The 17,204-nt window shown below is 40.1% G+C and overlaps 1 protein-coding gene across 1 annotated transcript; it reads left to right on the top strand.

Moving 5' to 3' along the window:
* Window positions 1-208: 208 nt before the first annotated feature.
* On the top strand, window positions 209-14,402 carry LOC124122802. The gene is made up of 11 exons (XM_048398405.1): window positions 209-538; window positions 5,302-5,613; window positions 6,463-6,561; window positions 8,714-8,812; window positions 9,473-9,586; window positions 9,768-9,813; window positions 10,404-10,450; window positions 10,688-10,774; window positions 11,475-11,579; window positions 12,736-12,850; window positions 13,159-14,402. Exons 1-11 carry the CDS (start codon window positions 475-477, stop codon window positions 13,163-13,165), a joined length of 1,095 nt encoding a protein of 364 aa, XP_048254362.1. The 5' UTR covers window positions 209-474; the 3' UTR covers window positions 13,166-14,402.
* The last annotated feature ends 2,802 nt before the right edge of the window (window positions 14,403-17,204 follow it).

The following is a 17,204-nucleotide window of genomic DNA, read 5'->3' as shown; positions in this document are numbered from 1 at the left end:
ACAGTGTACCTGATGTGTGGTGTTGTTGAGCAATACCCAAGTGTGATTATGATCGTACTCAACTTCCTGGTTTGAGGAACAAAATCCTTGCCATGGGTCAATTTATATCTTCATTTTAGTCACCATCAAGTGACGGGAGAATGTGTGCTATCTTACTTCCGTGTTAAACGCCAGGGTGGTTGCAGGAAAATCCTGCCTAGCTCACAGTCTGGATTTATTGCCGGCTTTACAGGATGACAGGTTTACCTTGTTCCACAGAGATAAAGATTTGTGATGTCATGTAAAGGGTGTACAGCAAAGATTTATATTGCATAAGTGTGATGAGTAAAGTATGAGAAGAAGATGCATGTGGTGACATAGCAATTCAGTAATGGATTTGTAAAGGCTGATCACCATGTAGAGTTATAGATGGATGTGCATCTACAGAAGGCTTGTGTTTTTTAGTGATATTTACATACTGATAGATTTGAATACATGATTATGAACCGGATTTCCCGATTCCTGCTTCTGTTCTTCATTGGCTGCATAGGACAAGTAGGTGGGTATATGTTGGAATAACAGGTTTTTAAAATCTACTTTGAGCTATCTAAACTTATCACTACAGTCCAGAGTATACCTTTTCGCAGAAAGAAAACACAAACTAATGTCGATATGTCCGCTTGGAAAGGTACAAAACTGTCTTTAGATTACAGTTTCTGTACGCGATTATGTCACATTGAAAATTAATAGAGAATGCGTGTCTTTGAAACTTCATACACGATCCGATTTGGATTTTTAATATGGAAATATATATATAAAAAAGGAGCTGAATTGTTTTCCGTGTGTATGTTGTGTGAGTAAGTGAGTACAGTTTAACGCCAATTGAATATTCCAGCAATACCACGCTGGGGGACACCAGAAATGGGATTCACACTGTATATTGTCAACGTTTATTGTTATGTGTACGGTTTCAAGTAAGTGGGTCATGTTTTGGAGTTTGGTTAAACGCCGTTGTTAACATTATTCCAGTTGTATTACGGCGTCTCAGACGTTTTCCATTTTGGTGAAACCCCCGAAAACGTGTACATATGGTGCCGACAAACCTAGAAACATGATTGGGGCGATACGGGATCCGAACCAACAATCGCAGGTTTCTGGCGCGCCAAAGGACGCAACTCCGCATATCGAATTGTGGCGCCTTAGACGACTGGGCCATCCGTGCCCCCCATGTACAGGTATGTGAGAGAGACTTACACGTATTCCGCACGGGTCCAATCTCAAGATCTGTTGCTCAAACTTATCAAGTATTGGAGTCAGATTCTCTCATTCAATTGGTGTTTGTCATTTGGGTCACGGGTAGGACAAGTATCATACTCGGATCCAGAGGTTGGAGGGCTTCGTGCAGACGTGTGTAGCCACTTTTGAAACATTGTAATCATGTTGATGCATTAATAACAAATAACGAAATCATCTGTTGACATGTTTTTAACACGAATACCTAATAGTATACTGAACAACAAAAGTTCCTGTGACATTGAATATTAAGATTTAATGCAAAGTTATGTTTTTTACCAAATCTGAAACAATTTCGGTTTGCAACAGATAAAAGACTGCTGTAAGTGTTCAAAGGGTTTCATTTGACATACTGGCTTCAGAAAATGCGTGATTTCATAAAAAAACATGCCAAAATGTCAATAGCGTGTGTGTCCACCTCTGGATGCGACGCAAGCAAGACATCTTCGCCTCATGGAATGGACCAGGCGTCGCACACAGTCCTGTGGGATATCTATCCATATCTGCTGGAGCATGTTTCGAAATTCCTGGAGTGTCTGTGGAACACGTGGTTGACGTCGAAGGCGCCGATCCATCTCATCCCACATGTGCTCGATTGGTGAGAGATCAGGGGAGCGAGCTGGCCAGGGGATTACATTCACGTTGTTTTGTTGAAGAGATTCCTGAATAAGTCGAACAATATGAGGCCGGGCGTTGTCATGTTGAAAGGTAATGCCTAGGCCATGACGACGCAAAAACGGTAGAACAACAGGGCCGATGATCTCGTCGCGGTAGCGGTGACATTGAGATTTCCCTAAACCACTATCAAACGGGTTCTCTGTCTTGCTGTAATCCCAACCCATGCCATAACGTTGCCGCCCCCGAACCGATCTTCTTCCATGACACAATTATTGACGTAACGTTCACATCGACGTCGGTACACTCGAATCCGTCCATCGCTGTGGCTTGGTGAAAACGAGACTCGTCAGCATGGCCGTCCAGCGTAGACGCGGTCTGCACCACTGTAGACGTGCTTGACGGTGGTTTCCTGTCAAAATGGGACGTCTGGCGGGTCTTCTGGCGACAATCCCTGCACATCTTAGGCGACGACGTACGGTTTGTGAAGATATTCGTCGAAGGCCAGGGATGATTCTTGCAGTCACCGTTGCTGGCTGGAATCGATTTCGTAGGTGTGTTGTTCGAATCCAGTTGTCTTGTCGAGTATTGGTTACGCGTGGCCTGCCACTCCGAGGATGATCTCTGACTGCAGTCGCCTGTTGCCAACGTTGCCATAAACACCAAATGGTGTTTCTGTGGACGTTAAATTGTCTTCCAACATCACGTTGACTCAATCCTGCTTCAAGCATACCAATGGCTCGCAGACGCTCATTTTCGGACAGGCGTGGCATTTCGTAATGTTGAATAATTGCGTAATTTGGTTGTTTTTCTGAGTGGTTGTTGTCAGCACGATGCTAAACAATGCATATGGAATCCCGTTAACGCACATGTTTTTTTTATACTCATTCTTGGGTAGTGAAATGTATGAGGCTTGCATAAAAATCAACATTTGCATGGAATGCATGCTTTTTCGTAGCAGTTGCGTTTTTGTGACTTGATTCCCTACATGTACTACAATATTGAAAACCAAACTTTACTTGATGGAAAAATACACTAAAACAACTTTTGTTGTTGAGTATATTAATTGACATTTGTGGGTAAACAACGCAAATTGTTTAAGAATTATTTTCATATTTTATAAAAGAAATAGGTGCACCGTTTTCCAAGAATCGTCGTATTCGTGCTTTGTTATGTGACTGTAAAGCATTTCCAACCAATGCACCTTTTCATTCCGCTCGAGATGCTTGTTCTTCGAGATTAACATCGACACGTAGACACATCAGAGAAAGCGTCACAACGTCAAGATGCACAGAATCGATACCAGACGTTTGGATCAGCTCCCCAGCGACATGCAGGTGGTCGACAGCATACCACCGCACAGCGGGAAGAATGGCTTCTCCTGATTGCAGCAAGATGTCATCACTTCGTGATTGCCACCACACTCAGAAATAGCGTGGGGAACATCAGTGGGGACAGCGTTTCAACTCAGTGCGTAATTGTGTCCGTGCGACTGGTCTCCAGTCAAGGAGGGCAGGCACTCGCATCTCACTGACCCGACATTACAGGCATGCCTGAAGATCACGTAAATTGGACGGACGAGGTCTGGGCTCTAGTACTTTTCATTCATGAATCGAGATACTGTCTAAACTTCACGGGTCGTCGTGCCCGAGTGTGGCGTATACACGGATTCAGGATTCCAACGTAGCCGAACATGGCGGCTATGGAGGGGGCTTCACACAATCATAATTTGGGGTGGGATCAGTAGAGCTGGGACACGATGACAGATGTGTGGTACAGGGATGACATTCTGGATATGTACGTGAAACCGTATGCTGGTACAATCGGACCGAGTTTCATCCCGAAGGACGATAACGCACGACCACATCGTGCCAGGGGCGTTGATCCCAAATTAGAGCAAGCGATCGTTGTCACGATACTTTAACCCAATGGCAATTATGTGGAACGAGCTGCAGATCGCCTCTCACGACGCCCTATCCACCCGGCAATTGTACAGGAACACGGCGATGCTTTTACATGAAGAATGGACCAATCTGGCAACCCTCCAGACACTTATTGGGATCATGAGACGACGGTGCAAGGCTGGATGACACACGCTTCTGAGAGGTTTTTGTTTGGACAGGGAATTTGTTTTCTTGATTTTTTTGACAACGGACTTCGTTCATAAAGCATGTCTTCCCACAACATTGTCCACAGATGTACACCACCTTGACGTATTACCTTCTAAAGCGTGATCCTTAGCAAACTTTGTGTAGTATATTATTTATGTTATGTCCTCGTTTAAAGGTGAAGCAGGTTCTTGCACTGAACTATCGACAGTTGGAGGTTCTAAGTCAAATACTGTTGAAGAACTATTTTTGGCAATACCGACTTTTGAATATTTGTCGAAGGTCGTAAAGTAAAAACTCTAGTATTAATATGTTTGGTATGCTGTGTAATACAAAACACATCGTGGTAATTTAACTTATCACAGTGTCAATTTTTCTATTTGATATTGAAATGAACGTTTCAAACCCCCAAATGCAAGGTCTCTAACAAGTTGATAAGAACGTATATATTCAAAGTCACAGGCTACTTCTTTCTGAGTGAGACCGTCTCCGTGGTCTAGTAGTAGAGCGTCCGCCCGGAGAGCGGAATGTCCGGGGTTCGATCCCTGGCCGCGTCATACCAAAAGACGTTAAGAGATTGTACTTGTTGTCTGGCGCTTGGCATTAAGGGGTTAAAGCAAGGACTGGTCGGCTCGGAGTCACTACACTGTGTCTGAGTGGGCTATTCATGTTAAACTGCGGCATGGTATCTCAGTGGCCTAGCACTATAAATCGGCATCAGTCCGGACTAGTACAAGCAGCCACAAACACACACGTGCATGCACGTCGCAAAATAAGTGCAATAATCTTGGACGCGACGTTAAACACAATTTCACCTCACCCCACCTTTCTGAGTGAAGAAGAGGCTACAGTGCGTCCTCATTCACTTGGTTCTCCATAAAGTAGCACAGCATCTGATCTATCGCCCGTCTTAAACCTGACGAAGTGTTTCGGTAGTTACCGAAAATATATAGCGTCTGGTACCTACAGATAGAATCCAGCTCAATTTGCCTTTATTTATAAGGGTACCAATATGCCGAGAGTATTTCAGGGTTAATACGGTCAATAAAATGAATAAGCGACTTTCTTTCACCGTATGAATTAGTTCTTGGAAATGTTAGAGGCAGTAAAAACAACAAAACGACAATCTTGAATTTGTTAAAGCATAATATGAGACAGAATATCAATAGTGAAAACAACAACTATTTATTGCTTACCAATAAGAAAAGCACTGTTATCCCTCTACATCAATTTGTAATTCATGTACAAACTTGAGTGAATTGTGCTTCCTACGATTGTGAATATCTTGTATTTGTAATTTTATCAGGTTCTGTAGTCCTGGCAAGTTTCCCTTTGACAGCAACAGACGGGGAACTCTTCACACTGATCTGCAGGAATATCACCACGGGGAAACAAGATATTGAGTGGGAAAGAGATGGTGAGATCGTCTTCACCACTGCACAGGGTTACGCCAGGCCCAGTGCATTCAACAAAAACCTCTCTTCAAAACGAGTCAATGCAAGCTGTGATAGCACACACCACAATGTGACTCTCAGGATAAACTCTACCTTAGACAATGGATCTATGTGGCAGTGTACGGATAAAGTACACAGCCAGAAGAGTAATAATATGACGATAAGTGAGTCATTAAACATGTCTTCTCTTTTAATTGATTTTCAGTCAGATTTCACAATACAATTTTCCAGTATTTGCTTAACTTGTGTCACGTACATATACCAAGACGTTTCTGCCAGGCGTTTGGGGGATAGTTGTTTTTCTAAAAATACATATTTACGGCGGAGACACAATGAAGTAGCGAGGTCAGGTGTGACGAAAAGTTAAATGTCACCTTCAAGATAATTGTACTTCCATACCGAGGTGTAACATGTACACCACACAGTATGTAGTCCTTCAGTTATCCGCATAATGCAAAGCGCTAGGCAGGGTATTAACAAGTACCAAACACCCATGGATGTGTGTGGTGGTGCGTGGACAATGTACAATCTCGCATAGTGCGCAAGATGATGATAAATGTAAGCGAAACATTAAACATGTATTTTTTCCAATAATTATTGATATTCCGTCAGAATTAACATGTTATTTTTCATTATTTGACTACCGTATTGTGTGTGTGTGTGTGTGTGTGTGTGGGGGGGGGGGGGGGGGGGGGGGCTTGTAGGGTCGTCCGATACAACAATACCTCGTCAAAACCATCACCCATCATTGGATTTATATAATGTTTCCAAGCGTGAAGTCGTATTTTCGTGGTGTAATGGGATGTGGGTAGGATAATATGTTATGGGACACGATTTTCTTATTACTTTTCTGCATTGGGAATGTGAAAATATTTAAATACTAAGAACATCTAGAAAAAAAGGCAACATTGACAGTGTATCAGAATGTATAGTTTATATAGAATTATACCCCGTGTCTTATAAATGGAAATCGTGATGTAATAAGACTGACAGGTGAAAACACGTCATTGCAGATGTCACGCAACTTCAAACAACATTAGCTTCAACATCAACACGTTCGACTTCATTCCCAACCACGGGAACCATAGAAATATCATCGTCCGGGACAACAGGTACATATACTGTGTATTCAGTTCAGTGGGTATGCGAACACACCATGATTGATTATGAAACACAGAATAGACATGAATTGCTCTCGTTTCAATTGGATTGTTAGGTCATCATGTTTCAATACTTAGAAGTAGATCGTCACAGTAGTATCCTAATGTATCGCTGATATTTTCATGACTGAACTGATTATAATGAGTCCATGCTGCATTGATAGACGCGTACGAGTGAAATGTCGACATGCGAGACAGCAATACGCGAAAAGCTAGAAAACATATTAAAAACATCCAGGTTTCGTTTTGTCATCTTCACGATAAAAATACAAGTATATGTCTTAACAATTTATCGGCAAACAAATTTATTAAAAATGACGTCAGCAAGTTACTAAGAAGTAAAGCTAAGCACTGGAATGTTTTAAACCCTCAAAATTAGAATAACACTTCAAACCATGAAACAATTTTTTCCCATTTTTTAAGGAACCGAGCGCATCAAATCTCAGTGAAACAGAGGTGTTGGCTGATGTTATTCATCACAACAAATATGATATCTCCGCTCTTAATAAAGATTTTACCCTAGACGCACTAAGTAAGGCTCTTAAATCACGGAAGCGTAATATATCGGCAGGTGTAGATCTCATAGAAAACGATCATCTTGTAGGTTTCTTTGATTCTTTAGAACAACTCTATGTTGACTTGTTAAATCTTGTCTTTTCTACTGGCAACGTACCAGATTCATGCTTAAACCAATATATAAGAAAAAGGGTGACTTGCAAGACCTGACTCTCATATGCCAAGTACTATTTCAAGCCGTCTTGGAAAGGTGTACACTGGTATACTTAACATAGATGAACACAATTCCTGGATATAAACCACATTAAATCAACATCTTTAGCAGGATTTCGCAAGGGGTCTCGACTATTTACAATAATAAATTATGGATATAAAGGTGCTCATTTTGAAAATGCTCAACGAAAAAGATACTGCGTTTTCATATATAGATCTTTCAATAGCATTTGACGGAGTTTGGAGAGCCAGGCTTTAGTTTAGAATGGCGGATCTAGATCTCGATACAGGGGGAAGATTTCTCCCCCTTCGTAAGAAATATGCACAGTCATATAATATTAAGTCATTTGTAAAGTATGACATTGAAATTTCAGACTTCTTCCTTAGTCACTCTTTGTCCGTCAGAGAGAAAATTCATCACCCCTGCTATTTTCAATCTTTCTGAATGATTTTGAATTATCTCCGGTATCAACTGAATGAATGCATTTGTGTTACAGTAGAAACTACTGACGAATTCACTGCAACGTTATGCCTTCAATTTCTGTTACTTTTATATGTAGATGACAATATTATTTGGGAATGATCCATTATCTTAGCAAAACGCATTAAATGCATTCTACTGTTAATGTGATAAATTGAAATTGGATGTCAAAATGGCAAAACCAAATGTTATTATATTTGACGGGGTACAGTTAAATCAAAATTATCCTTATACGTTGAAGAAAAAATAAAAAGTTGGAAATGTATGGTGAACTTGGTAGGATCCAACTCAATATGCAAATTTGTGTAATACTTATCAGCTTTTGGCATTAATTACATAACCCATGTACGCCCCTAAGTAATCACAAGTTACATTGAATTTCGGAGAAGCTGATAGCTATATAAAATCCACACAAAAATCCAGTGAATCAGCTTCGTTTGAAATATACAGAACTCCTACCCTCGTATTTCACTATGATCAATATGATGATGATAAGTGAATCATTAAACATGTCTTACTTAATTTAATTGATTTTCCTTTGGATTTCACATATTATTTTTCAGCATTTGAGTCGCGTATTATATATGTGTAGTCATCCGATACATTTACAGTATATCATCAATATCACGGCAAGGGTCACCCATCATTGGATTTATAGAAGTCGTATTTTCATATGGTGTGATAGGATGTGGATAGGATAATATGCTATGGGACATAATTTTCTTATTACTTTTCTGCATGGGGAATGTGAAAATATTTAAATACTAAGAACGTCTAGAAAAAGGCAACATTGACAGTGTATCAGAATGTAAAGTTTATATAGAATTATACCCCGTTTCTTATAAATGGAAAGGTGATGCAATAAGGCTTACAGGTGAAAACACGTCATTGCAGATGTCACGCAACTTCAAACAACATTTGCTGCAACATCAACACGTTCGACTTCATTCCCAACCACGGGAACCATAGAAATATCATCGTCCGGGACAACAGGTACATATACTGTGTATTCAGTTAGTATGTATGCGAACACACCATGATTGTTTAATAAACACAGAATAGACATGAATTGCTCTCGTTTCAATTGGATTGTTAGGTTATCATGTTTCAATACTTAGAAAATGATCGTCACAGTAGTATCCTAATGTATCGCTGATATTGTCATGACTGAACTGATTATAATGAGTCCATGCTGCATTGATAGACGCGAACGAGTGAAATGTCGACATGCTAGAAAACAATACGCGAAAAGCTAGAAATCGTATTAAAAACATCCAGGTTTTAGTTTTATCATCTTCAAGCTTAAATCATATAAGCAATGTCTTAACAAATTTATTAACAAACACATTTTAAAAAAAATAAATGACGTAAGGAAGTTACTAAGAAGTAAAGCTAAGCATAATAAATCAGCAGGTAGAGATCTTAGAAAACGATCATCTTATAGGTTCCTTTGATTCTTAAGAACAACTATGTGCTGCCTTGTTTAATCTTTTCTTTTCTACTAGCAACGTACCAGGATTAACCCGTCAACAGTTTTGATCTGTTTGTGTACTGGTTGTTGTGAAGGCTACTCTGACATACATGTATGTGTCATATCTATACATAAATGACACTATGACATTTTATAACCTAGTCATTATTTGATACGTTCAGGCCAGGACAACACTATTGGCATCGCAGCTGGAGCAGTTGGTGGAGGTGTTGCTGTTATCGCCGTTGTCATTACCGTCGCTGTTTGTATCAGAAAACGACGTCGCTCTGTCGAAGGTAATGCTTGTAATATAGAGTCATAATCACTCAAAATGATGTGAGGTATATTTCAATTATTACAATTGTATCTGAGGAAGAAGAATGTGCAGTGCTATCCTCCCACATCTGTTACAATTGACATATTCCTCAAAGCGGTATCAACTCACATACTAACATTTACTATTTTCTTCTTTTCCAGACGATGTGAGGGATGAAAGACGGCGTGATAAAGTTCCTTCAGGAAGGTATGTTTTTGCATGCATTTTGGAAATGTGCAGCGTAATTCCCATTGAATATAATAATAACGCTCTCTAGCTAGCAGTCGTGCTTACGGGTGGGTAATTAGTCTCGGGTTTAGAGTTAAAGCAAAGCTTGTGTCTGGGTCCGCTGGGCGTGAGATCAAAAGCTAGATATAACCTGTACATGTTCATAATCCCTGGTCTGTCAGGACCATACCTATGCTTGTTTGTGTGTCAACAATGGGAAAAACATAAAAACACGCTCAACCGGCTATCTGAGTTGCAGTGATATGACTGCATCACTGTTATAAACCACATTTGTTTCCATTCCAACAGCTAATATGCCAGCCGCATCACTTACTAGTAAGCTACGTTAATTAAGAAAATACTTCTTTCTCAGTCATTGTCTTTCATATAAAATATTTACAACTGATTGTGTGTTTATTTGCGGTCCCTTTGATGATACAGTCTGTTCCAAATTATATTTAATGCGACAGTAGCAACGAACCTATCTCTGCTTTGAAAACGCAGCGTTGTGTATCTCCTAAAACATTTGTTTAAAACCTGTATTTATATATTGCCAATATCACATTTAGGGCTGCGGTGCTGTCTGAAAGTGGAGTTTCCGAAGTGGAAGAAATAGGTAAGTCACTGGTATGGTTCTGAGCCTTTGTTATTGACACTTGTGTACCAATGACATATTTTGAACAGGATATGTATTGATCAATTTCATAATGACATAAACAGGAGGATATAAATTAGCATGACATTTAGAAACCATCAATATCCTTAAGGCTTAATCCATGGTTGTTTCTGCAATCGTTATTTAAACGTGGGTATATCTGGATGCTTATACATATCCATTTCATGCATATTTCAGTCATGCAGGACAACCTATTATACACAAGTTCGTTGGATGTAGCGCCGGTTGATTACAAGATACAAGATCACAACCCCGTCGTTAAAGGTGACAATGCATTCCATGCCCTGCTTGTAAATACTTGTCTTATGCAAATTGTTATTGGAATATCATTAGTGTAACTTCAAAATAAGTAGCATGCCTAATTGAAGGACTGTAGGATTACTTATCTATCTGTCAAAACTTTGAGTCTCCCAGTAGTCTTCCTTATTACTTCTGTCTTAAAAGTTATTATCAAAGGCAGCACCCGTCCTCTACAAAATGCAAACACAAAAGAAATGTTTAAATTCCTACATGTATGTTCTACCAATATGAACTTACATGTACTTCACAAAAACAGATGAGTAACATTGCCTTGCTCAGAAATAACTGATTAATATACTCTTAGCTCTTAGGGGTGAAGTGAAATGAGGTTTAAGGTCGCGTCCAAGATCATTACACCTACATATATATATATATATATATATATATAGCGACGTGCATGTACGTGTGTATGCCTGCTTGTACTCGTCTGGACTGAAGCCGACTTATAGTGCTAGTTCACTTCCATACCATGCCGCAGTTTAACATGAATACCCTACTCAGACACAGTGTAGTGAAGTGTAGTGACTCCGAGCCGACCAGTCCTTGTTTTAGCTCCTTAATACCGTGCGCCAGACAGAGTAACAACAAGTACCATCTTTTGACGTCTTTTATTCTTAGCTCTTTGAATAATATAAAATTATATTGAAATAACTGCTGTTGACAGATGTTTACGCCCAGGTGAAGAAGGTGAAGGCGCCTGCAGGCCAACATACTGTCACTGATGTGTACGCCACACCAAACAAAAAAGGAAAGGAAACATTTGATACAGGTGTGTATGTCAGAGGCCATTAGTTACACTGAATTCGATTGAGGTAGCTTACAATGAAAATATCTTTCTTAAACAAGTGTAGGCAAGTCGCATTGAACAACTTTGAACACAATTATCAAATGGCTGAACAAAAGGATAATACAGTTCGTCAGGCGTTTCGCAATTTCCACTGTCCGAAACGTGTGCATCTATGACGAAGTAACTTAAAATTTTGTTCCCTTGGTTGCATGGTTAATATCACACAAACACCAGGTTGTGATTTCTAAGGTGCCGTCCCTTTATCGCCTCGAAAGCAATGTCATATTTTTCAATAAGCGTGTAGTCAGATAATTACGGAAGCGTAGTAGGGCCACGGTGTTTTTTGTTTTTTGTCTAAGTATCTTCTACGTAGGACTTCCTATCTCCTACGTAGGACTTCCTATTTCCTACGTAGGACTTCCTATCTCCTACGTACGTAGGAGATACTAAGTCCTACGTAGGAGATAGTTATTCTAGTTCATACCAAGTCCTACGTAGGAGATACTTAGACAAAATAATTTCCGTAGATAATGACGTATTGTCGATGTTCAGTTTTATGGTCCTCGAGCCTTAAATCATAGATTGTTGCAAACTTGACGAGGACAACTGTTGGAACTACTGTTGCCTACGAACGTCTTACCCATCTATCGATCACTGTTTCTGTATTGTGTCAACACAACTGTAACAACAAGAACATTTGGCAATTGTGTAAATGGAACATGTAGGGTGAGGGGAAATGGGATGTAACGTCGCGTCCAATATTCTTGCACTTATATATAGCGACGTGAATGCACGTGTGTGTGTCTGCTTGTATTAGTCTGGTATATTGCCGATTTTAAAGTGTTAGCCCAGTGAGATTGCCGCAATTTAACATGAATACCCAACTCACACACATTATATACAGACTCCGAACCGACAAGTACTTGATTTAGTCGCTTAATGCCGAGCGCCAGGCAGAGTACAATCTTTTAACGTCGTTTGGTATGTCAAGGCGAGGGATCAAACCCCGGACCTTCCGCTCTCCTGGCGGACGCTCTACCACTAGACCACGGAGGCGTTCTGTAAAGAGAACGAATATATTCATGTCTATATGGAAAGTATAGCATTGGTATTTACACACTTCTTACTTTTCTCATAGATGGGTATACCAAGGTGAACAAAGTGAAGAAACCCGCATCAGATAACCCTCAGGACACAAGTGAGAATATTGAGGACATGTACTCCAAACCCCAGAAGAACAAACAGAATCAACAGTATGCTTGTTTAGCTATTTGACGGAAGGTTAAGCGGATGGAAATAATGTTTCATTGCAAATGTCTCTGGCCCTGTCATAGTACCTTGATGACAGGTTAAACAACGCTAACAGTTGAAGTTCAGGCCACACGTCTGTACCCATAGATATGATGACACAGAGCACAATACTGATAACATTATTTGAAGCATATATATACAATACCACAGTGACTTTAATCCGCATCATTTAGTGATAACATTTAGAAAATAGTGTCTGATTTTGTTATCTGTCTTGTAAGTCGTGAAATGTTAAAGTTTTGTCTTTCAGAAGATGACTGATTAGCTGAAGATTGTATCTAAGATGTGCTGGTGATGTTTCTCCATGGTTCTGCTCTTGATCAATGATGTCATCTATAAAACTTTGAGAGCGATCCGGGGCCGTCGGGTTAAAACTGGTTAAAACGTTCGCTCGTCATGGCGTAGACTCGATTCCCCACATGGGTAGGATGTGTGAAGCCTATTATTGGTGTCGCCCACTGTGATATTGATTGAATATTTCTTGAAGCTGCGTAAATCCATACTCATGCACTACACAACGATGCAGCCATGATGCCATCGTTATAATTTTCACGATAATGCTATCTATACATGTTCCATAAGGATGCAATCTATAGAACATCAACAATGATGTCATCCATATACATTTTACCATAAGGTTATCTATATAACTCCACCCAAGGTGCATCTAAATTATTAACATCAACAACGCTGCCATCCATATCTTCCACTATAAAGTTTTCTATATAACTTCCACCATGAGGCTCTCTATATGAATCCCACCACAAGACCATATATTTCTTCCACAAACATGCCATCTATATAACTTCCACCAGAAGGCCATCGATATAACTTCCACCAGAAGGCCATCGATATAACTTCCACCAGAAGGCCATCTATATAACTTCCACCATAAGGCCATAGATATAACTTCCACCAGAAGGCCATCTATATAACTTCCACCATAAGGCCATCTATATAACTTCTACCATCAGGTCACTACACAACTTTCACCACAAGGTCATCTACATAACTTCCACCATAAGGCTATCTATATAACTTCAACCATAAGGCCATCTATATAACTTCCACCACAAGGCCATCGACGTAACTTCCACCATAAGCCCATCTATATAACTTCCATCGTATGGCCTTCGATGTAACTTCCACATAAGGCAATCTATATAACTTCCACCATAAGGCCATCCATGTAACTTCCACCATAAGGCCACGAGCACGGATAGGGTGTTGACAAGCCATGCTTTATTTCTAACCATTCTTGACCACTTATATCTTCTCTTTATGACCATGATTGTGCCTTTCACGCCCAATGTAACCTATCTGGGCAGATAGTTGAGACTGATTAGTCTTTTGCAGTAAATGCACTCTCTCAGTGCCAATCAGCTTTTTGTTATGAATGTTACATAATTATTCACATGTAAAAATACTTTTTTACCATAAGGTTATCTATATAACTCCACCCAAGGTGCATCTAAATTATTAACATCAACAACGCTGCCATCCATATCTTCCACTATACAGTTTTCTATATAACTTCCACCATGAGGCTCTCTATATGAATCCCACCACAAGACCATATATTTCTTCCACAAACATGCCATCTATATAACTTCCACCAGAAGGCCATCGATATAACTTCCACCAGAAGGCCATCGTTATAACTTCCACCATAAGGCCATCTATATAACTTCCACCATAAGGCCATCGATATAACTTCCACCAGAAGGCCATCTATATAACTTCCACCATAAGGCCATCTATATAACTTCTACCATAAGGCCATCTACACAACTTTCACCACAAGGTCATCTACATAACTTCCACCATAAGGCCATCTATATAACTTCCACCATAAGGCTACTATATAACTTCAATCATAAGGCCATCTATATAACTTCCACCACAAGGCAATCGATGTAACTTCCACCATAAGCCCATCTATATAACTTCCATCGTATGGCCTTCGATGTAACTTCCACATAAGGCAATCTACATAACTTCCACCATAAGGCCATCCATGTAACTTCCACCATAAGGCCACGAGCACGGATAGGGTGTTGACAAGCAATGCTTTATTTCTAACCATTCTTGACCACTTATATCTTCTCTTTATGACCATGATTGTGCCTTTCACGCCCAATGTAACCTATCTGGGCAGATAGTTGAGACTGATTAGTCTTTTGCAGTAAATGCCCTCTCTCAGTGCCAATCAGCTTTTTGTTATGAATGTTACATAATTATTCACATGTAAAAATACTTTTTTACCATAAGGTTATCTATATAACTCCACCCAAGGTGCATCTAAATTATTAACATCAACAACGCTGCCATCCATATCTTCCACTATAAAGTTTTCTATATAACTTCCACCATGAGGCTCTCTATATGAATCCCACCACAAGACCATATATTTCTTCCACAAACATGCCATCTATATAACTTACACCAGAAGGCCATCGATATAACTTCCACCAGAAGGCCATCGATATAACTTCCACCAGAAGGCCATCGATATAACTTCCACCATAAGGCCATCGATATAACTTCCACCAGAAGGCCATCTTTATAACTTCCACCGTAAGGCCATCTATATAACTTCTACCATAAGGCCATCTACACAACTTTCACCACAAGGTCATCTACATAACTTCCACCATAAGGCCATCTATATAACTTCCACCATAAGGCCATCTATATAACTTCAATCATAAGGCCATCTGTATAACTTCCACCACAAGGCCATCGATGTAACTTCCACCAGAAGCCAATCTATATAACTTCCACCATAAGGCCATCCATGTAACTTCCACCATAAGGCCACGAGCACGGATAGGGTGTTGACAAGCCATGCTTTATTTCTAACCATTCTTGACCACTTATATCTTCTCTTTATGACCATGATTGTGCCTTTCACGCCCAATGTAACCTATCTGGGCAGATAGTTGAGACTGATTAGTCTTTTGCAGTAAATGCACTCTCTCAGTGCTAATCAGCTTTTTGTTTTGAATGTTACATAATTATTCACATGTAAAAATACTATGTAAATACAGAGTGTCCACGTACTGACATGTATTGGACAAGTTGTAACCGCACAAAAAGCTCCAATAAACCAATAAACACTTTGTCGATGTGTTAACGCATCGAGTAGGTACGACATCTCTCGGGGTGTATGTGTGTGTGTGTGTGTGTGTGTGTGTGTATGTGTGTGTGTGTGTGTGTGTGTGAGAGAGAGAGAGAGAGAGAGAGAGCGCGAGAGAATTTGTATGCATTAAGCTGGACTAAGCTGATTAAATTGTTGTGGGTGAATTTATTTTGTGTATATGTTGCGATGCTACACACAATGTCTATTTATAGCCTGCCCGTTGACAGGGTGAATGTAAATCGACACTAGGAAAACGCGTGCTGCAGACACGATCAAGATCGGTTACAAGACAACTTGAGCAATTGGGTAAACGTGACATTAGTTTACTGGCTGTTATGCGTTTAATGCGCTGTGCGTCTGACCACTAAAAACACTTTAAGATAAAAAACGGGCCAAGGGGAAAGCATAGGCGTTTAACGATATAACTGTGAAAATGATATGTAACTCATCGCAGTTTTGAATTTATTTTTATTATCGATTATTGCGCATATGGATAATTTCTTAGCATTCTATTCTTTCTCATTCTTCGGACATTATCACTCGGATATTCACCGTATAAGAGTAACGCCGCTTTTAACAGTATTCCAGTTATATCGCGGCGTGACAGCTTAATGTGGGAGGAAAGCCAGAAGTGATGCTGGTCTCAGACGTTTACCACCTCGGTGAAATCCACGGGCACGGGTATGGTGCTGACAAACCTAGAAACATAATCGGGGCGAACCGGGACACCACAATTATAGGTTTCTGGTTTCTGCCCAAGGGACGCAAATCTGCACAGCGAATCGGAGCGCCTAAGACGACTGGGCCACCCGTGCCCCCTCACCGTATAAGAACTGACAAGGAGTAAACGAATTAACATTTTACATGTCAATGTCAATATTAATATATATGCAGCGAGATGGAGGTGTATCTGTAATCTTGGTACCATACCCCCTTACAATGAAAATGTTCCTAGGGCATCATGGGGTCACTTAAATTCCGGCACGTCAGTCATTTTATTGGCAGTACGGTACGTCTTTGCTGTCGGGAACCTAGCTCTACATTGAAAGCATCGCTTTACATGCCGTGTTTTAGAAAATACGTAAAATCGAACGCTGTACAGGAGTAAACCTTGGCCTTTGAGTGTGTAATTTCGCGTATGTCGGTAATAAAAC

Source organism: Haliotis rufescens, unplaced genomic scaffold, assembly GCF_023055435.1.
Source record: "Haliotis rufescens isolate VD_foot unplaced genomic scaffold, xgHalRufe1.0.p SCAF_18, whole genome shotgun sequence".
NCBI classification, from domain to species: Eukaryota; Metazoa; Mollusca; class Gastropoda; order Lepetellida; family Haliotidae; genus Haliotis; species Haliotis rufescens.
This window is presented reverse-complemented; position numbering and strand designations above follow the sequence as displayed.